At 35.3% G+C, this 24,121-nt stretch overlaps 1 protein-coding gene across 6 annotated transcripts in view; it reads right to left on the bottom strand.

Moving 5' to 3' along the window:
* Nucleotides 1-24,121, bottom strand: part of RAP1GDS1 (RAP1, GTP-GDP dissociation stimulator 1) — a 219,188-nt gene that overhangs the window by 60,948 nt on the left and 134,119 nt on the right. For 3 of the 6 annotated variants that reach the window (XM_006872952.1, XM_006872951.1, XM_006872953.1), the window contains exons 5-6: nt 21,402-21,548; nt 2,980-3,108 (exon numbers count right to left, since the gene is read on the bottom strand). The exons of 1 other annotated variant lie outside the window; for it this stretch is intronic. In XM_006872952.1, coding sequence (XP_006873014.1) covers nt 2,980-3,108; nt 21,402-21,548 — 276 coding nt within the window. The remainder of the gene's footprint in view (nt 1-2,979; nt 3,109-21,401; nt 21,549-24,121) is intronic. 2 more of the 6 variants (XM_006872955.1, XM_006872954.1) reach the window with 1 other exon arrangement.

The raw sequence follows: 24,121 nt of genomic DNA on the forward strand, positions 1-24,121 counted from the left end.
TAAGTAGCTGTTCTTCACAGTTCATGAAATTGGAGCATTTACAAAAGATTTCAGCACACAAACATAAAAACCATGAACAGGCTCTCCATATGCAACTGCAATTATTTAAGTTCTTCCACAGCACAGCTTATCCAAGGAATGCTACTCTCTACCACTGAGCTGATCCCAGCTCATAGATTCCTTATAGAACTCTTCCATAGGGTCTCCAAGGCTGTGAACTGCCTCATCTTTCTCCTGTGGAGCAGCTGGTGAGTTCAAACCATTCAATTACCAACCCAACATTTAATTCACTGGGCCACAGGGTTCTTTTTTTTATTATGTGAGGTAATATGCAGATGATACAACCTTGCTTGCTGAAAGTGAAGAGGGCTTAAAACATTTACTGATGAAGATCAAAGAGCACAGCCTTCTGTATGGATTGCATCTCAGTGTAAAGAAAACAAAAATCCTCACCACTAGACTAATAAACAACATTCTTATCGATGGAGAAAAGATTGAAGTTGTCAAGGACTTCATTCTTCTTGGATCAACTATCAACACTCACTGAAGCAGCAGTCAAGAAAACAAATGACATATTGCATTAGGCAAATCTGCTGCACAAGACCTTTTTAAAGTGTTGAAGAGCAAAGATTTCACCTTGAGGACTAAGGTGCACCTGACCCAAGCCATGGTATTTTCAATAACCTCATAAGCATACGAAAGCTGGACAGTGAATAAGGAAGACAGTAGAAGAATTGATCCCTTTGAGTCATGGTGTTGGAGGAGAATATTGAAAGTACCATGGGATGCCAAAAGAACAATCAGATCTGTGTTGGAAGAAGTAAAGTCAGAGTGCTCCTTGGAGGTCAGGATGGCCAAACTTCGTCTATCATGTTTTGGACATATTGTCAGGAGGGACCAATTGCTAGAGATGGATATCATGTTTGGTAGGGTGGAGGATCAGAGAAAAAGAGGAAGACCCCCAGTGAGATACATTGGCAAAGTGGCAGCATCAATGGGCTCAAGTGTGGTAACAATTGTGAGATTAGCCCAGGACTGGGTAGTGTTTCGTTCTGTTGTGCATAGGGTCGCTATGAGTCGGTACCGACTTGATGGCACCTAACAACAACAACAAAAATATGCATCAGCCTTAGGTTTTTATATACTCTCCTAAAAATAAGAAAAAAGAAGGGCCTTCCATAGGGTAAAGGAAGACTTTGCTATAATTTATTTTCGAGAGCACCAGTCCACAGATGGAAATCCACAAATGTTATTTAAAATAATCTAGTAAATGAGTTAAAAAAAAAAAAAAAGGACAGATGAAGTTAATGATGTATTCATTTAGCATAATATAGTCAAATTATTATTTTGACAGGTAATCAATATAAAAAATATTGGTGAGATATTTAAAATTCCTTCATACCAAGTCATTGAAAACCAGTGTGTATTTTATACTTACAATACATCTCAATTTGTTGTTAAGTGTTATGGAGTTGATTCTGACCCATAGTGACCCTATACAGGGTTTGCAAGGAGCGGCTGGTGAGCTTGAACCGTAAATCTTGTGGTTTAAACCGACTTTGTAGTCCAGCACATTAACCCTCAGTGCCACACAAGGCTATCCATATTTCAGTGTTCAACAGCCATACATGTTGTTAAGTGCCACTGAGTCAGTTCTGACTCATAGCAACTGTGTAGAGGGTTTCCAAGGAGCAGCTGGTGGGGCTAAAACAACGACCTGTGGTTAGTGGTCCAGTGCTTATCCTACAGCATCACACCAGGAGCCCATTGCCACCTATGGCGGATGATTATTTATTAGTGTCCTTCTAGGGATTACTCATACAGAATTGTAAAATTAAAGGAGCTGGTTTGTATGAGTCTGGTTAAGGTGACAGAATATTAAGACAGATTTGAATTATGTTTATATTTGTTACAAAGTTATAAACTATCATTGTGATTACAGAGACTTTGTCTTATTTCTAGCAACAATATTATTGTTGTTGTTAAGTGCTTGTAAGTCGGTTCTGACTCAGAGCAACCCTATATAGGGGTTCTGAGGAGTGGCTGGTGGGTTTGAACTGCCGATATTGCTGTTCAAACCAACCTTGTGGTGCAGTGCTTATCCTACAGCTCCACTAATCTTAAATTTCATTTTAATAGTAGGAAACAATAACATTGTGAAAGAGTAAAGAAATGTTTTTTTTTATTCTTGGTCTCACTCAAATGATGGCAGTGAAAATATGTGTTGGAGACTAGTGTGGAAAAGAAGAAAAGCTAAAGAAGAAAGAAGACAAGAGACATACATAAATACCAGGAAATGGCCAGTGAAACATGAACGGCTTTAAAAAATTAACTCTGAAAAAGAGTCCTTGTTCCCTTAATGAAAAGTAAAGCATTAAAATCAAGAGTATATAGTACACAAAGACTCAGGTTTTTCAGTTAGAAAACCCAAGATTAGAGTCCTGGTACTTTCATTCCTTTATTTATAAAGTGGGGATAATTATTAGAACTGATTTATTTGGTTTCATTATTCCCATAGTAAATAATTTACTCTGAACACAAGGAACCTTTATGGTGCACTGCTTAAGTGTTCAGCTGTCAGCCAAAGGACCTGTGGTTCAAAGCCACGAGCTACTCCCCAAGAAAAAGATGAAGGAGTCTATTTCCGTAAAGAGTGGAAACTCTATGCAACAGTTCTACTCTATCATATGTTGTTGTTGTTAAGTGCCTTCGAATCGGTTCCGACTCATAGTGACCCTCTATAGGGTTTCTGAGGAGTGGTTGGTGAATGGCACACCCTGAAGTTCAAATTGACTTTGTGGTCCAGTGCTTTATCCCACGCACTACAACAGAACTTTATCATATAGGGTCGTTAAAAGTCAGAATTAACTTGATGGCAATGGATTTTTGGTATATGGATTTTAAGGTCACTAATACCCAAGGTGAATTTGATTATAAATGCATTAATGACATCACATGTGGTTCATGACTATGACTTACCAAGTTCTGCTAAATTGCCAAATGCAACAAGACACATTTCTGTAAGAGCTGCATTTTGGCAGTGGATACCCAGTAATTTCACTAAAGTGGGAATTACACCCATGTTGATAAGCTGAGCTTGAAGGGAATCTGTAATACAGAAAAGAAAAAAAAAAATTTACATTGCAAATGAAAATTAAGAAGATAAAACCACACACCTATTCTTCGTCCTTTTGCAAACTCAATGCTGTTTCAATTATAGCAAAGAAAGATAAAATCTATTCATATAATTATCTTGAAATTTTTAAAAACATTTGCAAAAAAAGAGTTAATTCTTGAATTTTTCCAATGCTCAAAAGAAATTCAGAAACTCAAACAATTCAAAAAATATATTATTTAAAAAAAAATAAAGTTATATACTTTCTAATACCAGTCTTTACAAATACATAATTAATTAAATATTACCTATGGCTTCTGAGTGAAAATGTAAGTAACATTTGCATTATAGAAAATCAGAGTATATGAGAAGCATAGAAAACAAGCAAGTTTAACAAAGACCAAGAAAGAAGAAAAAAGTCTTAAAATTCCTTAAAAGTTTCTTCATAATGATGAGTTGTTGTTGTTAGGTGCCATTGAGTCAGTACCGACTCATAGTGACCCTATGCAACAGAAAGAACACTGCTCAGTCCTGGGCCAACCTCACAATCACAATCATTGCCATGGTTGAGCTCACTGATGCTGCCACCTTGCCAATCCATCTCGCTGGGGGTCTTCCTCTTTTAATGACGAGTACAAGGTATAAGATAAATCAATAAAAATTATTGGTCTGCAGTACTTGTAAGCATGGAATTCTTTGATGACTGTTAGGAAGAAATACAGTTTTAACAAAGAAAAAAAGTAAGTTACTTAAAATTTTTTTCAGTTCACAGTTTTATTTAATTTTACTGACAGATTGTATGAGTAAAAGAAAGAAATATTTTTCTTCAGAGGTGAAGACAATGAGGTAAACATAGCCTTGTGATCATAGTCTGCCTTCATTTTCTAAGCAATAAGTTGGTTTTAAAGCATTTAAACATGTTTTGGTGTTCCACAATGGTTTTTCATAGAGAATGGTAAATTACCTGTAGCAAAGCTGAAGGGAAACAAAAAAACAACCAAAAAACCCTGTCTCTTAAATTTAAGAGAAAAGAAAAATAAACACTCACATGTTTATGTAAAATACTACTGCTGCCAAAAATTGGATCATCCAAAGATATAGGAATGCTTGTTCCATAGTTTTCTTTTTGTTTAAAATTACTGCATTTGTGCATACAATGCACACACATAAATAGCACATATGCATATAATTTCCTTAGTGCACTTAGAAAACTAATGCTGGGAGGGGTTTTTTACAATTTGCAAAAAAAACCACACAAAGGATATATCATTTGCATAAAAATATGATGCATACTATTTCTAAGCAAATAATTTTTTCCAAATTCTTTTATATTGCCTGTTGGGAATCAAAAGTTAAAACCTTGTTTCTGCCAAAACTTATTTTCTTTATAGCACGTACCACTTTAAAAGAGTTTACCTACTAATTTCATCACACTTCATGGTCAACTTGTGGATGAGGAGGTGGTTGTGTTTTTAGAAAATAGCATAAAATCGGGCCAGATATTACTAGTACGTGTCAGATGGTCTTTATAGTTTTATAGTTAATTTTTTAAGCGTTTAGAGTGTAGTTGTTGCTGTTATTGTTAAGTGCTGTTGAGTCGGTTCCAACTCACAGTGATCCTGTGTAGGGTTCCCAAGGAGTGGCTGGTGTGCTTGAACCACCGACTTTGCAGTTCAAACTGACCTTGCAGTAAAGCGCATTAGCCCACAGGAGGAAACAAGCAGGAAGCTGCCTGGTGCTGCAGTCCTTATGTTCTTTGCTGCTCACAAACTCCACAGTGGCTTCACAGGAGAAAGATGTAGCATAGCAGTCTGCTTCCGGAAAGATTGGTGGTTGGTGGGTATGTGCCGTGGAGTCGGAACCGACCCATAGCGATGCTGTACAGGGTTTCCGAGGCTGTAAATCTTTACGGGAGCAAAAAGCCTCACCTTTCTCCCGTGGAGCGGCTGGTAGTTTCGAAATGTAGACCTTAAAGTTCGCAGCCTGATTCATAACCACCAGAGCTCCTTCCGGAAAGATTACAGCCTTGGAAACCTTATGGGCAGTTATACTCTGTCCTAAAGAGTTGCTATTAGTTGAAATTGACTTCTCAACATCGGGTTTGTTTGGGGAATATTATGAAGAAATAGTCAAAAGACACTTCTTGGTCCTGTAAACTAATGAATAATTATTTGAGTAAATGGTGGGGGAGTATCTAAATTGTTGTTGTTGTTATGTGCCATGGAGTCGGTTCCGACTCATAGCGACTCTGTACAGGGTTTCCGAAGCTACAAATCCTTATGGGAGCAGAAAGCCTCATCTTTCTTCTGCAGAACAGCTGGTAGTTTCGAACTGCTGACCGTGAGATTAGCAGCCCGATTTGTACCACTACACTACCAGAGGGTTAAATCACAAAGAGGTCTGAGAAAAAGGAAAAATTGTATTTAGAGTTTAAGTAGCTAAAACAATTTCATATTTAGCATTGGAACTATGTCTATTCTATTCTAAAAACATTTTTTTTTTTTTGGAAAGACTGTAATGCTTTCAATTAAATTATTTGTTTTTCTACTTTAGATGGTAAATATTTTTCTTAAATAAACGTTTCAACAATGAATGGATAATTCACAGTACTGGCTTTATTTTATAGGTAAAAATATTTATAAAGTAGGGTATAGTATTGTATCTAAATGTTATACTGACAGAATATGTGTATTATTAGTTATAGTTTTAATAATGATGTCATTATGAGGACTGAGGTGCCCCTGATCCAAGCCATGGTATTTTCAATAACCTCATATGCATGTAAAAGCTGGACAATGAATAAAGAAGACTGAAGAGGAATTGATATATTTGCATTATGATGTTGATGAAAAATACTGAATATTCCATGGGCTGCCAGAAGAACAAATAAATCCATCTTGAAGAAGTAGTCAGAATGCTCTTCACATACCAGGATGGTGAGACTATGTCTTATGTGCTTTGCAAATGTTATCTATCAGGAGGGTCCAGACTTAAGAAAAGGACATGATACTTGGTTAGAGGGTCAGAGAGAGATTCCTCATTGAGGAAAACCCTCAATGAGATGAACAGACACAGTGGCTGCAACAATGGGCTCAAACGTAGGAACGATTATGGGAACGGCGCAGGACCTGGCACATGGTCCCTCTGAGTTGGAACTAACTTGATAGCACCTAACAACAACAACAACAACAACAATATACAAAAAACCTTTGCAAGTTAGAAATTATTTTGATTACTTACCAGTAACTACAGTTTTTATTATTAATTCACTTTTGCAGAGACTTTTTACAGTATTATTATTTACGCATTTACTTGACTACCTCTTCAAAAATTACAGAGCTGTCGAATTATTAAATTTCAGGTACGTAAGCGTGAGCACTAGCGCATGCATTGAGTGTGAGTCGAACTCCATTATATATCTGCATATATGTAAGCATCACACACCCCCTCAGTACTGCTGGTACAAACTGTAAAAATCCAACAGTCCAGGGACACCAGAAGATTAACAAATTTTGTGAAACAGGACATCTAGCAGGGGAATGCCACTTTGAAGACAACATTTTTCATATTCTCCTAATTTGGCTTCTCTACCACAAATGTCCAACTTTAAAAGTATGACAAATTTTGGTTCTGGGGAATAGGGACAAAATACTTAAAAAAAAAAAAAGTTGCAGAACAGAACTTAATATAATTTCTGGCATACAAACTGAAAGAGTACTATTTGTTACTGTGGCAGATTAGGCAAAAAGCAGCATTGCCAAATGGCATATGGTGTGAATTATTTAAATCACAATGCTTTGTGAAAATGTGTTTTAAAGTGACCCAGGAGTCAAATTAATTATGTATCACATACAACACACATACGACACACAAATAAATAGAAAACTTGTAGTCATCCAATTGGGCAGACTCACTTTGGACCCTTATTTTATATCTAGTTCTATGATACTATAGGTCCAGATGTATTGGAGGCATGTTGTTCTCCTTGGATAATGAAGGCCCGGGGGGTAAAAAAGCTTTACTGAAACAAGATGATACAAATTTGTATTTTATGGATAAACAGACACTGCTTCTCAAAGTGTGGTCCATGGACCCCTGGGGTCCCTGAAACTTTCAGAGGACTACAAAAGTAAAATAGGTTTTCATTAATATCAAGAAATATCTGCCCTTTAGAAATTTTTTTTTCAGTGTCTAAACATTTACACTAAGGATCCTAATAACTATGGTAAGTAAAACTGCAGGCGCCTTACCATGAATTGTACTTTTGGTCATTATATATTCTTTACTATCATATACTGACAGTAAAATAAAATATATTTATTCTGAGTCACTATTACTGAAAATTTAGTTATATATGTTAACATAATGGTTTATAATTTTTAAATGCAATACTGAATAATTTATTTAAAATACTTTTACTTTAAAATATAGCGTACATATATATATATATATATATATGGCTCTTTTAATAATAATTTTATGATTATGAAATTATCTAGAGAACTGCTGTCCAGAGGACAATCTAATTTTTACTAGAGGTTTGAGGTAGGCATGAGGAACACGAAAGAGATTCTGAAGTTTGATTAAGTTCTTGGTAGATTTGTTAAGTACCATCAAGTTAGTTTCAACTCACAGCGACCCTGTAGAGGGTTTCCAAGGAGTGGCTAGTGGGTTTAAACTGCAGACCCTGCGGTTAGCAGTCTGATGCTTATCCAACAGTGCTACACTAGTAGGGATCTTAACTTTTGGTACTCAAATATTTTGAAAGAAACTACAATAATAGAGAAGTTGAATATCTCACCTTGCTTGAGTAGGAATTCTAGTTAACTCTGATATTTTGAGACTGAGCCTATATACCTATTTCAGTTATAATTACATGTTATCATTAATTTATTTTGGATTAATGAGGGTCTCATTTGTATAGAACATATTGGTATTAATTTTTCTTATCCCAGGAAACACATGTTTAATTTTGATGGATTTTTTTCTATTGTCCAAAGAAAACTACACAGGACAATAACTCATTTCCAGACTATCATGAATGTTAAGGAATATTATTGGTAAATGAATGACTAATTGGAAAAAATTCTTAGAACCAGAAATAGTTTAAATACTCTGACTACATTTAAAACAATAAGCGAAACAATAGGAAACCAGAGACTTTTATACCCCTCAACAAATACCAGCAACTTCAGAGGAATTCAACAATCAAAATCAGAGTTCAACAAACACAATTCATAAAAAATGCAACCCAGGCCCATACACAGCAAACAATTATGTGTGAAAAACAGTTTTTAGACAACACAATGTCATAAAGGTCTGAAGACTTAAAAAAATAAAATTGTTCCCAATACACATCACAGACAAATACTGACTAAAGTACAGAATTACAAATTTACAAAATATCAAAATGGCACAGGCCCTACATGATCTATGGGAAGAAAAGGAAGAAAGGCACTGAGGGGGTGCAATACAGATGCATATACAAAGAGATATAAGGCAATCAACACATGCGCTGGTGTGAACACTTACCTACCTACATTTGAATTTCAATGGTCCCAAGTTCTTCAGGTCACACATGGAAACTCCAAAGAATGGAGATCTGGAGAGAAGATCTCAAGTTGAAGAACCTTTTCCCCCTGAGTTTTAAGTTTAATGTTTAAAACATTGGTATAGACTAGATTATAAGCCCAGAAAAATACCAAAGAATTCTATTAACTCAATTGATGCTATGTTGATCAATTATAAAAGTAATATATTCTTTTCTTTCTTTAAAGTAATATATTCTTAAGATTATAAAATGCTTAGCTCAAGCCTAAGAAAAGGCAATGTTATCAGGTTATTGGTAAACAGAATTTAATGATGAAACTGTTTCAAAGATACAGAGACACACAATTCAAAATACAGTTTAACATTAGTGTATGAACATGGCATGTAAACTAGTCACAGTATATAGACTGCATTAATCCTATTTACAAAGATGTTGTTGTCTTTGTTACATGCTGTCAAGTTGTATCTGACTCATAGCGACCTTGTACAGGGTTTGTATAAAAACCCTACCTACTATCAAAGGAAAGCAGCTCTGGTAGCTAGTGGTTACGAATTGGGCTGCTAACCTCAAGGTCAGCAGTTCAAAACTACCAGCTGTTCCGCGGGAGAAAGATGAAGCTTTCTGCTCCTGTAAAGATTTACAGCCTTGAAAACTGTATACAGGGTTCCTATGAGTCAGAAGCAACTCCACCGCACACCACAGCAAACTGTAAAAGGAATTACACAATGTTGAAAAACTGCAAACAAGCAAATAGTCTTGTTGAGAAGTTCTAATACAAACTGACCCAAAACCATTTGGGCATAACACAGATTGAAGAAAATTGCCCTGGATTAATGATATATTTGGAGTCCTGGTGTGATACTGCAAGATAAGCACTGGTCTGCTAACCGTAAGTCTGGTAGTTTAAACCCAACTGCTGCTCCTTGAAAACCCAATAGAGCGTCTCTATCAGTTGGAACCAACTCAATAACACTTAACAACAACAATGGCATATTTATATTTCAGCAAAAGGATGTGGAAATTAGAAATTATGTCTAATAGTGAGGCAGAAGTTGTGAGTTTAAGCAAGTTTCGCTCTCTGGTAGCACTGAAAAGAAAGTTGATTTAAATACAGCCATCAAGAGGATGATTAGTGGTTAAGAACGTTACACAAAGACAAGTGCAGGTACAATAAAAGACCTCCTTTTCAGTTTCTTATTACTTAGTAACTCTTTTACTGATTGATCAGGAAAATGGAGAACCTAGTGTTGAGCACAGAAAATGGGAGATATTATGTAACTTTAAATTAATTCTTTCTTAAGGTCTTCTTTGAGGAAAATGTGCATTATGTCTTAGACCCAGATTACTCCTTTAATTTAAATTTCAATTCAATGTCACATAACAATTTCCCAAAGAAAGAGAACATATGAGATTTAAAACAACAGATTTGCATATTTCTTTTGTTCTAAAAGTCTGAAAACAGGAAAAACTAATTCAAAACTTTCTGAGCTCTGATATAGCCTCTATAGAGCAAACAATCCCTTATTATATACATGTTAGACAAATGACAAAATTACCTAAATGAGTGAATGTAAATTGCAATGACAACAAAAACCCAAAAGCAAAAATCACAAGCAGTAAGAAAAAAAAGAGATCTACTCATTTACTATTCTTAATCAAATGACATCTAGAACAACTTTATCTTTAATCTACTACATAACTTTTCCCTTACTGTTTTTGTTGCTAAGTGCCATCGAGTTGGTTCCGACTCATGTACAGCGTCCTGGTATAGGTTTCCAGGAGCAGCTGGTGAGCTTGAACCGCTGACCTTGTGGTTCAAACCCACCTGCAGTCCAGTTCATTAAGTTGTAGTGCCACACCAGGTTACATTATGTACAACACATTAATTCTTATTATAATGTATACTGCTACAAAGGAAACTTTGAGGTATGTCTACTCTAATTTTAATAAGGCTATGCTTTTATTTCGGAAAGAAATTATTCCTTTTTAAGTAAAAACTGGTCTTTTGAAAGAGAATTACTAACTGCAATTTAAACAGCTTTTACTTGCAAAAATGTCAGGAGTGATTTTTCATATGGCACTGTTGAGATATTTTTGTTGTTGTTAGATGCCATCAAGTTGGTACCAACTCATAGTGACCCCATGCACAACAGAATGAAACACTGCACAGTCCTGGGCCAACCTCATAATTGTTGTGACACCTGAGCCCATCGCTGCTGCCACTGTGCCAATCCATTTCATTGGTGATCTTCCTCTTTTCCTCTGACCCTCCACTTCACCAAACATGGTATCTTTCTCCAGTGACTGGTCCCTCCTGACAATACGTCCTAAGTATGAGGGATACAGGCTGGCCATCCTGTCTTCCAAGGAGCATTCTTGCTGTACTTCTTCCAATACAGATTTGTTTGTTGTTCTGGCAGTCCATTGTACTTTTAATATTCTCCTCTAATACTATAACTTAAATGCCATCAATTCTTCTACGGTCTTCCTTATTCACTGTCCAACTTTCTCATGTATTGAGGTTACTGAAAAATATCATAGCTTGGGTCAGGTGCATCTTAGTCCTCATACTGACGTCTTTGCTCTTCAACATTTTAAAGATATCTTGTGCAGTAGATTTGCCTACTGCAATACGTCATTTGATTTCTTGACTGCTGCTTTTGTGAGTGTTGATCCAAGCAAAATGAAATCTTTGACAACTTTAGTCTTAATGCACTAAACACTGTAGAGATACAGGCTAGCATTTACAGTACATGAATTTTTATAGCAAATCTAAGATAAATGCCAGGTTAATGTTATTACGGAGTCCTGGTGTGGTGCTGTAGGTTAATGTGCCAGACTGCAAAGCCATTTATTTGAACTGCAAGGTCGGTGGTTCAAGCTCACCAGCTGCTCATTGGAAACCCTTTACAGGGTCACTATGGGTCGGAACCGACTCAATGGCACTTTACAACAACGTTATTACGAATTCCTGGTGTGGCGCTGTGGGATAACACACTGGTCCATAAAGTCAGTGAGTGGTTCAAGTACACCAGCTGCTCCTCAGAAACTTACACAGGGTCACTATGAGTTGGAGCTGACTCAACGGCACTTAACAATAGCAACAACAACATTGCTAGTTACCCCACAGTACTGTTAGAATTTAATTTTTGTTTACACTTTAACAATTACACAAGTTTTGTTTTTTTAAGACACCAAACGTTTTATTTTAAGACACTAACAAGATATACTAAACAATTTCTCTCAGTGGACTTTCTAAATGGCCTAAATCAGAGGTGCATTGATATTTGACTAAATTCAATTATTCTCTTTAATAATAAAGTCTATTAATAAATTATATTATTCTATAATTCACCGTAGAGTTGAATACTTGTTTCATTGTTATTTCTGACATTTCTACACATGTACTTTATTAGATCACATACTTGTGATTATGTGCTTGCAGAGGATGGCCTGTTTCAACTAATGTAGTAATATTAGCATGAACACCAGACATTTGCAAGAGTCAGATTTATTGGTACGATCTGAATATTCATACAGGTAAGTGTTCCCTATGTGCTTCATATGTTAAAATTCTATCAATAAGTTGAATTATAAATACATAACTATTATTGCAATAGTAAAATAATTGTTAATGGTGGTAAACTGTGTATGTTGTTGTTAAATGCTATTGAGTTGGTTCTGACTCATAGCTCCAGGTTTTAAAGGAGCGGCTGGTGAGCTTGAACCACTAAACACTGCAGTTCAAACCGACCTTGCTGTCCAGTGCATTAACCCACAGAGCCACCCACACATGTAATAAATATATCCACAGATTTAGATGATTTATTTTCTATAAATTTACAACACAAAATAAAATAAATTTCATTCAGGCATACTTTTCCAAAAGAGCCCAATAAGGAAATACTACACATCTTTGTTGTTAGATGCTGAGTTGGCTCTGACTCAGCGACCATATGCACAACACAGTAAAACCCTTCCCAGTCCCGTGTCTTCCTCACAGTCCTTCCTATGCTTGAACCCACTGTTGACAGTCACTGTGTCAATCCCTCTCATTGAAGGTCTTCCTCTTTTTTGCTCACCCTCTACTTTATCTATGGCAATGTCCTTGAAACTACCATAATAATCTCATTTTTGTATTAAAATTTGATTAATTCTTGTACACAGAAATTATTCTATAATGGACAAACCTGAGTATTAATTCTAATCCTTGACCATGTAGAAGAAGGTCACAATGTGCATTTAATCATTATAACACTACTAAAAAACCAAGTTCTTAGTGTATTAAGTAACAGCATTATTATAATAATCATCTAGGAAGATTATGATTAAAAACTAACCTACTCTAATTTATCAAGTTTAATAGACTGAATTAGCATGACACACAAAACTGTTCTCCTTCCATCTGTAAGGCTGTTTATTTAAAATATCATTTGTAGCAGAATTTCATGAATGTAACTGGTTTTAAATAAATTGGTAAGAAAGTGCTATTGAACAAAGTAAAAATTCAGTACTTTTTATAGAGAGAACAACAGTTAGTAATTGTTACAAAAAGCCTACTACCTTCTCAGAGTCCTGGTATGGCACTGTGGGACAAACCACTGACCCTCAAGGTTGGTGGTTCATACTCACCAGGTGCTTCTCAGAAACTCTATATGGGTTGCTATGAGTTGGAACCGACTTGACAACACTTAACAACAACAACAATAACTACTCAGCTGTGTAATAAAAGTCTTAATGCTCTTTGTATTAGACTAAACATAACTAGTATTAAAAAGATGTGAGTTTAAAACACCATGTCTTCATAAAAAAAGGAAAGAAAATGTAGTTAAAATAGAATTGAGAATTCATAATATGAATAAAAATTAATATCATAATTAAAAACTGATGTATGATGAGACTATTTTGTTCTGTTGTTATATTGTTTAGAACCAACTCAATGACACATAACAACAAAAACTACTACAATAAAAATACAATGAATTGCAAGACAAAAAAGATAATCTTTCTATAGTGAAATCTGTAAGAGACAGAACTCAACAGGGCTACCTCTTGCTTTTCTAGATCTTATGAGTTTTGACAGGGAAAAAAATATTTTATGTCTCTCATTTCAGTGAAAAATATTTGAGTATTTCTTCTCTGACAGATTTCCAGCTTACACAGGTTCTGGCATTTATAGATTTTTATTGTATTCTCATTTAAAAAAAATAACACTTTAGTATTCAGAAAATAAGTGGAATTATTAATTCATTTGTATCTATACTAAGCAAACTTTAGCAATAGTTGTTTACTCATTTAAAGCAAACTGTTTTTCTAGATACGTTCCAGGAAACGCTTTCTCATTTTTAATAGAAAACAAAAAGTATTAAAGATATCCATATAGCTTAAAAGACCAAGTATTTTTATTATTGATTAGAATTACTCCTTATCAGTTTCTATTTTCCCCATTTTAAGTATGAAGAACAATTAAACTAAACTAATTGAACTGACTTCACTAGAAAAATGAATAGTATGAAAGTGGTAGCTAAAATTAATTACATATTAAATGATTTTTAAATTAGAGAAAACACATTACAGGTCTATTTTAAACAATAGAATATAAGCATTGCATTTAACACTTACATCTAATTGTCATGATTAAATAACATACACCAGGAGTTGTGTTTCCTAAATAGAACAGACTGCCACTCTTTAACTAAAGTTCAGTTATCATTAAGACCATGTAGAAAATTATAGTGAGAATATCCCAGTGAGATTTTAGGGTACACAGAAAGAGAAACAAGCAATTCAACGTTGTTGTTAAGTTCCATCTAGTTAATTCTGACTCATAGCAACACTTTACAGGGTTTCCAAGGAGCAGCTGGTGGGTTTGAATCACTGACCTAGTGGTTTGCAGTCCAGTGCTTATCCTACAGAGCTACACCAGGACAAGGAGTTAATAAGATATTGTTATTGTTGTTGTTAAGTGTCATCCAGTAGGTTCTGACTCGGAGAGACCCTGTATGGGGTTTCCTAAGCTTTAAATCTTCATGGGGGCAGAATGCGTCATTTTTCTACCACAGAGCAGCTGGTGTGATCAAACTGCATATTCTTGAGGTTTGCAGTCCAATGTTTATCTTATGGAGCCACTGCACCCCCAGTAATGTATGTGTTGTTGTTGTAAAGTGCTGTGAAGTTGGTTCTGACTCACAGAGACCCGGTATAGAATTTATGAGGAATAACTAGAGAATTTAAACCACTGACCTTGCGGTCCAGTGCATTATCCCCGAGTGCCAAGCCAGGACAGATGTTGCTGTTGAGTGCTGCCAAGTTGGTTTCAACTCACAGCAACCCTATATAGGGCTTCCAAGGACCAGCTGGTGGATTTGAACTGCTGACTTTGTAGTTCACAATCCAGCAGAGAAAAGTAAGTCAGTTTATTTGTAAACTACATATGTAATGCTTATATGTGCATATATACATAAACCTGGACTCCAGGTATGGCACTGTATGATCAGAACTAGACTGTGAACCACAAGGTTGGCAGTCCAAACCCACCAGCTGCTCCTCAGAAAACCTGTACAGGGTTTCTATAACTTGGAATTGACTCAATGTCACTTAACAACAATACATTAACATATACGTATGACACATATAGTCATATATATGATAAAGATCAGATGAAAAAATTAGACTGTGTTAAAAACCTTAAAAGGAAAAACTAAATTTTTCTTTCCTGATGTTTATTGTCACTACTTTCTTACAGCACAGCTTTTATAAAACAATCTTTACTGCTTTACACCAGTTACAACTTTATTTGTTGTTGTTAAGTTCCGTGGAGTCGGTGGTTCCGACTCACAGTGATCCTGCACAGGGTTTCTGAGGCTATAAATCCTTACGGGAGCAGAACGCCTCATCTTTCTCCTGTGGAACCACTGGTGATTTTGAACTGCCGACCTTGAAGTTAGCAGCCCGATTTGTAACCACTACGCTACCAGAGCTCCTTATTTAGAGCTACTATAAAACAATAACAAAAATAAACTTTTTTTTATTTTGTGTCTCTAGTATAGGTGTATTAAGAAAAAATTTAAACCTTCAATTTCAGAGTTTCAAAAAGGCATTTACTGATTAATCATTATTACTTTTATTACAACAATAATGGTAGCCACATTTGTATACTAGTAAACAAAGTTTTAAGCTAATAAGGTGCTACAGGAAAAACATAAATGGCTAAACACAAAGTCAGCAATTCAAATCTATCAACTGCTCTGCAGAAGAAGGATGAGGCTACCTGCACCCGTACAGCCGTAGAGTCTCGGAAATCCTATACAAGGTTGCTATGAATAGTAACTAACTCTATGGTACTGTTTTGTTGTTGTTGTTTTTGCTTTTTCTTGTGCTTTGCTTTAGATTACTATTCACTTTCATTCAAGCTTGCAGTTAACACTCAAGGACACAAATTTATCAAGTTTGTGGATCATCTATTATAAATTTTTCATTACAGATCTGGTACCAATATGTTTTCAATGCCACTTTCTGTACTGCCCATCTATGTAAATAAGGATATCAACTAATGTAGTAGGCAAGAGTCTAAACTTTATTAATAAAGAAAACGCATCTCACTAACACTTTTCTTCAAAGATTTTCTTCTAAGATGTTGTTAATAAAAAATTTTACAGACTGTTAACTATTCACAAAAGTGAATCAATAAATGCTCTCCAAAATCGTACTATGTGCTAAAATAGTATGACTAAAAAACATTAATAACTGAATAAAATTTCAGTCTTCACTGAAATGGTTTGGCACTGGGTAAACAAAGGGAAAAAAAGATACAAGAGACTTAAAAGATAAAAAAATATTTACAATAAAAGGCTTGTGTCCTTTGCTTATAGATCAACTAAAATGTTAAAGTTATAACTGCTGCTGCTGCTATTGTTGTTAGGCGCTGTCAAATCTATTCGGACTCACTGTGACCCTATACAAGCTTTTCCAGGCTTTAAATCTTAGCAGGAGCAGAAAGCCTTATTTTTTTCCTGCAGAGTGGCTGGTGAGGTAGAACCACCGCCTTTATGGTTCAAAGTCCAGTGCTTAGCATATGGAGCACCAGGCTCCCCAAAGTTATAACTAGGTGAAGAAAAATGTAGGAATTTCAGCATATTTCCTCAGACTCAAATATCAACATGCCTTTTCTCCAGCCACAACTGTCAAATCAGCTACTTAGACTATTTCAGAAACTCACAGAATTGAATAGGGCTTTTTATCTACTTTAAAAACAGGTATGCTTTTCTAAAAGGATGAATTTAGAACTGATTATCTACTAAAGTTTTAAAAATGTCTAACTTACTATTAAATATGATTTTCATTATAAAACACTGGGTTCAATTTAACTAGTTAAGTCAGCAATTCCAACTTTTACTACTCAGGTATTCCACGCTTTACCTGCCTGAGTAGAAACACATTTAATTGCTTAATCAGTGAGTAAACCTGTAATACATTTGTACTATTATTTAAATGTTACTTACAATATACTTAGCACTTTTAGGATTAGTAAAAAAAAATTTGCAAATGTTTCAAAAAATTACATTGGTAGGATGTTGTGGCCATTTTATTACCTTTTTATCTGCACATTTAAAAAACTGTGTCAAAGGAGCTAAAGAAAAACTCCCAAATTATGACTAATGCTTAAGTCAATGGGACCAAGAACAAAATATAGTTTTCTGCTGGCATTGTTATAAAGTGCTGTTGAGTTGGTTTTTACTCATAGTGATCCTGTAAAAGGTTTCTGAGGAGCAAATGAGTTTTTGAACTGCCAACTCTGTGGTTAGCAGTTTATAAGTAGAGCTTATCCTACAGCATTACACCAGGATTCCTTCTGCTGGAGTAGAAAGGAGATCATTATCATTCAAATTTTCTACTCAAACACTAGCAGAGAATTGTGTACTAAAATTAATACACATAAAAAGATATGTCAGCACTAATTAAAATGTGCCTCCTGAGTTTGAAGTCTGGGTGTGATGATGTAGGATAGGTACTGGACTACTAACTGAAAGGTTGGGGGTTCATTGTACCAGTTGCACCTTGGAAACCCTACACTGGGTCACAATGAGTCAGATCTGACTTGAAAGCACTTAGCAACGATAACCCTGAGTTTGGAAATCTCTACTGCTTTTTAGTCTCAGTGACTCATTCATGTGTACAAGATCAATACCACATGCTACGTATGATGTTAATAAAGACCCAGTGTTTAATTTGAAAAATCTTTAAACACACACACACAGACTAAGCAAGTAATGGACACAACAATGAGGATATAAAGTAAGTTAAAGAGCACTATGATGCTCAATAAAGACAATGTAACAAGAAAGCAGAAGATAGAAGAGTTATGAATTTGGCACTTGCACCATGAAAATACTAAGGATTACTTCCATTTTATTATATGACTTCTATTTTATATATTAAAAAGTTTTTAAAGGGCCATTGAAATTTTAGATTATAGAATTAAAAAATACTACTAGTCCAATAAGTTATGAAAAAAGTTAATATAACTTTCCAAAGTATCTACATTATTCCTTGGTAATACTTGTACACTAGGGGAAAAAAATCTCTCAAAAAACTAAATTTACTATTCATTTACACATGGAGGCCTGGTATGGCCCTGTAGGATACGCACTGGACCGCAAGGCCGGTTTGAACCATTAGGTGAGCGGTTCAAACTCACCACCTGCTGCTCAGAAACCCTATACAGGGACTCTATGAGTTGGAATCGACTAGACGGCACTTAACCACAACAGCATACATTTATACTGTGTATTCTGTACGTCATTAATCCTTACCTTCTCAATACACTTTTAAATCCCAGAATTAGTAATGCTTCTGAAAATCATTTGACCATTTGATAAGATTTTTTAAAATAAATATTTGAACAGTTTTTTCAAAGAACAAACAACTAGTTTAAATGCATAGCAAGACTAATTCTCTGACAAATAAAAACTATTTTCTATATTATCATGAATAGTTTTAATTCTGAAGATTAAAATTGGTGGCTCTTAGATAGGATGCAGGCTGAAGAGATGCTTTGTTTAGTTTGTATGTTGTTGGTGTTGCTGTTAAGTGCTGACGAGACAATTTTGACTCGTAGTTACTACGTATACAGTTTCCAAAGAGTGGCTGGTGGGTTTTGAACCATTGACCATGTAGTACAAATTGAAGTTGCAGTTCAGTGCATTATCCTACAGCACCACACCAGCTTATATACAGTGTTAAAAAAAAAAAAAAGCAAATGCAATCCAACATTAGAAGATATTGTATGAAAAACTATAGGAAGAGACTGCAAAAAGCTCATGGAAAAATTGAATTAAAAATGAATAGAATTTGTCCACAAATTTTTTGAATCCCCCTTATATTTTCAGATTTTATTCCCTCAAATAAAATAATGGGCAAATGTTGGACATATTGTCACGAAGAAAACAAGGCCAATGTTAGCAGCCAGTTGTCATCAATGTTTATTTTTAAAATTTTTTTCTAATTATTTTTCATTATTACTTGGACTCACAACTACCAAAATTAAACAAAATAAAAAATATTCTGAGGTCATGTATTTCTATGACACATGAAGTAAAACATGAAAATATTTAATCTGTAAATAAAATGTATCTGTCAAAAAGACTACAACCTAAGCTGCCATTATGAAACAAACCATAGAAAGGTGCTATGCTACCTGTGCTAACCTGGCACCTACAGGAATTTGAGTTTCTGATCCATGCAGTAATTAATATAGGAAAATCAGTGAGTGAATGAATAAATGATACACTGTACTTAAATGAATTCAGTGAAAGCTTTAATACTACTTTTATGTTCACTTAACTACAACCACATAGGCTATCTGATAATAGTTGATCATTCTAAGAATAGTTGTTAGAGTCTAAGAATATTTTCGAAAGAAAAGAAACTATTCTTTACAAATATTTATTACATATCCCAAATCAATATTTGCAATTGTTCTGAACTTGATTTTCCTAAGGATAGCTTTCAAAGTAAATGATTTTTTTTTTTCCTCCTAACAAGTAAATCTGGGGTGGCGCTGTGGGCTAATGCATCAGACTGCCAAGTCATTTGAACTGCAAGGTTGGTGGCTCAAGCTCACCAGCTGCTCCTTGGAAACCCTATACAGGGTTGCTATGGGTCGGAATTGACTCGACGGCACACAACAACAACAAACAAGTATATCTAATATCCAGATAAGATAATTATATATAGATTACATGTGTGCTTAAAAGGCACTCCTGGAATTAATATAATCAATATGAAGCAATTTTGATAACGTTTATTAAAATTTCTTCAAATCTACAAGACTTTGGGAACCAGAGATATCAATTTATAGTGAAGTAAACTATAAAGCAAAAAGAGGTAATAGTGTAGATACAGAATTTCCAAATGACTTACTTGGAAGTAGATTTCAAGACAAAATGGATGGTTTTAAATAGGGAAAAAGTTAATAAATTACAGGGTAACCTCAAGAATATTAACACACTTACACATCAAAATTAAAAAAAGAGGAAAATCATAACGATTTAGTAAACATTACCACAACAGAAATGAAAAAAGAAAAGAACACCCACAAACAAAATGAACTCAGTGCAGAAAATTATGTGGAACAAAGAACCCAGCAGTACCACAAAAAACATACAAAATGACAACAATCAGTTCATACCAATAATTACACTGAATCTAACTGGATTAGATGCACTGGGCAAGGGACAGAGAGAGCAGAACGGATAAGAAAACAGGATTCTTCAGTATGTTGTCTACCCAGCAAAAAGACAGAGGCAATCTAAATGCCCATCAACAGAAGAGCAGTTAAACTTTGGTACATATACACAATGGAATATTATGCAGTGTTGAAGAATAACAATGAATCTGTGAATACCTCACAACATGGATAAACCTGGAGGACATTAAGATGAGTGAAATTGGCCAATCACAAAAGGACAAATATTGTTGGAGACCAATGTAAAACATTAAGAAAAGATTTTCTTAGTAAAACAAACAATCTATGATGGTTGTTGTTGTTAAGTGCTGTTGAGTTGGTTCCGACCCATAGTGACCCTGCATAGGGTTTCCAAGGATCAGTTGGTGGGTTTGAACTACGGATCTTGTGGCTCAAACTGACCTTGTAAGTACAGCGCATTATTCTGCCAGGGGGGCAGAAATTATTCATAGGCTAGGGGTAGACACATGTTAGCATGGGTAACAGGGTAGGCAACATACAACATGAGGGAGGTTAGCAGAGAAACAATGAAGGTAGTGGAAGATGCAGCAAGGAATGCATACAATAGGTAAAAGTGAATAAAGGTAAGTACTGTTAACTGTTGGTACAGGAAGGCATTGCAATCATTGTAATGAAGCAAAGTATAAGATAGTTGAATGTAAAACAGATGACCTGCTCTGCAAACCTTCACTCAATTCACAATACAAAGTTTTAAAGAAATTATTCATAGCAAAGCTCAAAATACAACAGCTGTTCTTTTTTGGGGGTCAGGGGGAATGGGGAGTGGTCCTGATTAACACAAGGTAATCTTTTAAACACTACTGCCATTTAGTAAATTAGACAATTTTGTATTTTGTAAAAGACTGTAGATTATTGTTGGATAATTATCAATTATGAAATTTTTATTCATCAGTTTTTTAAGTATTTTTGTTTTGCACTCTAAGAAAGATGATTTTTAAAGATAAAAGCAAGTTTTCAGTTTTGTTTACCATTCTCATTGCTATAGTTCATCAGCATGCCACAAAAGACAGTCAAGAGCTTCTCATTGGCGGGATCTGTTATACTGCACAGTGACCTTAAATGGTCAATTACAATCTGTGCACCACCTGCTTGGTCAACTGCACTTCTGCCCTCATCTGTAAAACAAAGAGTTAAATTAAAAATAAAAGAAAAAGAAATGTACCTTATATTTTCAAATATAAAACAAAACAGTGTTATTCCGTATTTAGTGAGTAAGTAGAAAATAAACCTAAACCTAAGCAGGGTATTAAATATGTCTTTTTGAAAAACCAAAACAAAATAAAACAAACATGGAAATGGGAGTGGGATGGGGAAGAAAGAGAATCAAAGATTATTCTCATTGGCATCATAAAGAAAAAAGGAACCTCTCTATCTCTTTATACCACATCAAATTTTGCTCCTCTCTATTTCACAAATAATTCTGTGTAAGAAAAAAAATATATAAACAAAGTGATACTCTTGTCAGTATACATTTTTTTTCGCAGCTTGGGAACCACTAAATATACCCATCATGGACTTTCAGTGTGTTATATTAAAAAACAAAAACAAAAAAACTGTCTGGGAGAGAGCACAATTCTATATTACATTATGTTAACTCCTAAATGTTAGCAGTGCCTCTTAAAATAAGCTCTGGATTACAAACCACAAGGTTAGTGTTTGAACCCACCAGGCATGCCATTGGATAAAGATGAGGATTCCTGCTCCCACAAAGCCTCAGAAATCCTGTACTGGGTTGCTATGAGTCAGAACTGACTCAACGGCACTTAACAACAACATCTATATTAGTTTTCTTAATGGCATTTTCTATAGTCCAAAAGTATGCTCCCTTTTTCAATTCTTTAAAGTTTGTGTTTTATTTTTCCTTATTTCCTGCATTATAAAGTACACTTTAGAATGGGATAATATACTTCAGTGTCAATGGGCTCAAGCGTGGCAACAATTGTGAGGTTGGCCCAGGATTGGGCACTGTTTCCTTCTGTTGTGCATAGGATCGCTATGAGTCATTACCGACTCGATGGCACATAACAACATACTTTAGCATTACAACCAGTAATGAACTGAGAGTCAAGCATATCTTTTACATGTCATTTAAGTGTTGGAATATATGATTAGCTTTAGATTTTCTAACCCTTGAACATAGAATGGAGAGAGAAGAATGATTTCTTTCTCAATCTGACTTTCTTATACAAATATATCCAAAACTCTAGGACAGTGCTATCCAATAGAAACATGAGTGCATTATGTAATTTGAAATTAGGAATACAAATCTACATATTCAGATTTTCAATAACATGAGGGTAAGTAAAACAGTATTGCTATTAGGGGTCTAGAGTCCTGGTGTGGTGCTGTAAGACGAGCACTTGACCATGAGGTTGGTTTGCCCCACAACGTCAGTGGTGACTGTGTGCTGTGGAGTAGGTTCTGACTCATAATGACCCTGTATTCAGTGGTCAGTGCTATAAACCTCTACGGGAGCAGAAAGCCTCATCTATCTTCTGTGGAATGCCTGATAGTTTCGAATGCTAACTTTACTCACTATACAACCACGCTCCTTAAAATTTCTAGCAGCCAAAAGATAAAATGAAATGGTTGCAAGACTTTTAGTCATCTATTTATTCAATCCAATAAATCTAAAATATTATCATGTCAGCATATCATTCAATAGAAAAATTAGTAATGAGATATTTTGCATCTGATTCATTGTGCAAAAATCTTTGAAATTCAAGCATATTTTTAAACTTGTAAAAAAGTTAATTTACATCTCAATTCAGACTGGCCAAATCTGAACTACTCAGTAAGCAAATGTGGCTCGTGGCTGCAATATAGGACAGAACAGCCCCGGAAACAGTAAAAGAAATAGTTCATCAAAGGAATATAGTTATCAAATTGGTAGATAAATTAAACAAAATATTTAATTTTGTTGTTGCTAAGTGCTGTCAAGTCGGTTTCGACCCATAGCGACGACTCTGTATAAGGTTTCCGAGGAGCAGCTGGTGAGCTTGAACCACCAACCTTGCAGTTCAAACGGCTTAAAGACTCAAATTAAGGTCATATCTTTATAGTCATTGCTGAGTCATACGGAACTTAATATATATCATTTACATAAGAGGTCTGGTGTGGTTTACTAGGATAAGCACTCGACCATAATAAAGTCGGTTTGGAACACAAGGTCGGCGGTTCAATCTCATTGGTCGCTCCTCAGAAACCCTATATGAGGTCACTATGAGTCAGGACCAACTAATTGGCACACCACCATCAGGGTTCTAGTTCAAACATGCATGGATTCAGTCCAAAAAAAACAGCATTTAAACACGTCTGTGTTATCAGTGGATGATTGCAGACAAGTTCTCTTAGTAACCCACTTGGTTTAGGTTTATTCGGGTATCACTCATCTGTCAGTTTGTCCTACTATGGTGACTTACATCTTGCTGTGATTCTGGAAGCTATGCCACTGGTATTTTAAATACCAGCAGGGTCACCCATGGTGGACAGGTGTCAGCTGAGCTTCCAGACTAAAACAGAGTAGGAAAGAGAGACAGACTACTAGAGAATATTTAGTCACAGAAAACTTTATGACTAGCAGTGGAGCACTGTCAGATAACCATCATAATATGGAACATTGAAATATGATGAAAAGCACCAGAATACTGTCAGATATAGTGCCAGAAGATGAGCCCCTTCAAGCTGG

Source organism: Chrysochloris asiatica, unplaced genomic scaffold (assembly GCF_000296735.1).
Source record: "Chrysochloris asiatica unplaced genomic scaffold, ChrAsi1.0 scaffold00216, whole genome shotgun sequence".
In the NCBI taxonomy this organism is placed as follows: domain Eukaryota; kingdom Metazoa; phylum Chordata; class Mammalia; order Afrosoricida; family Chrysochloridae; genus Chrysochloris; species Chrysochloris asiatica.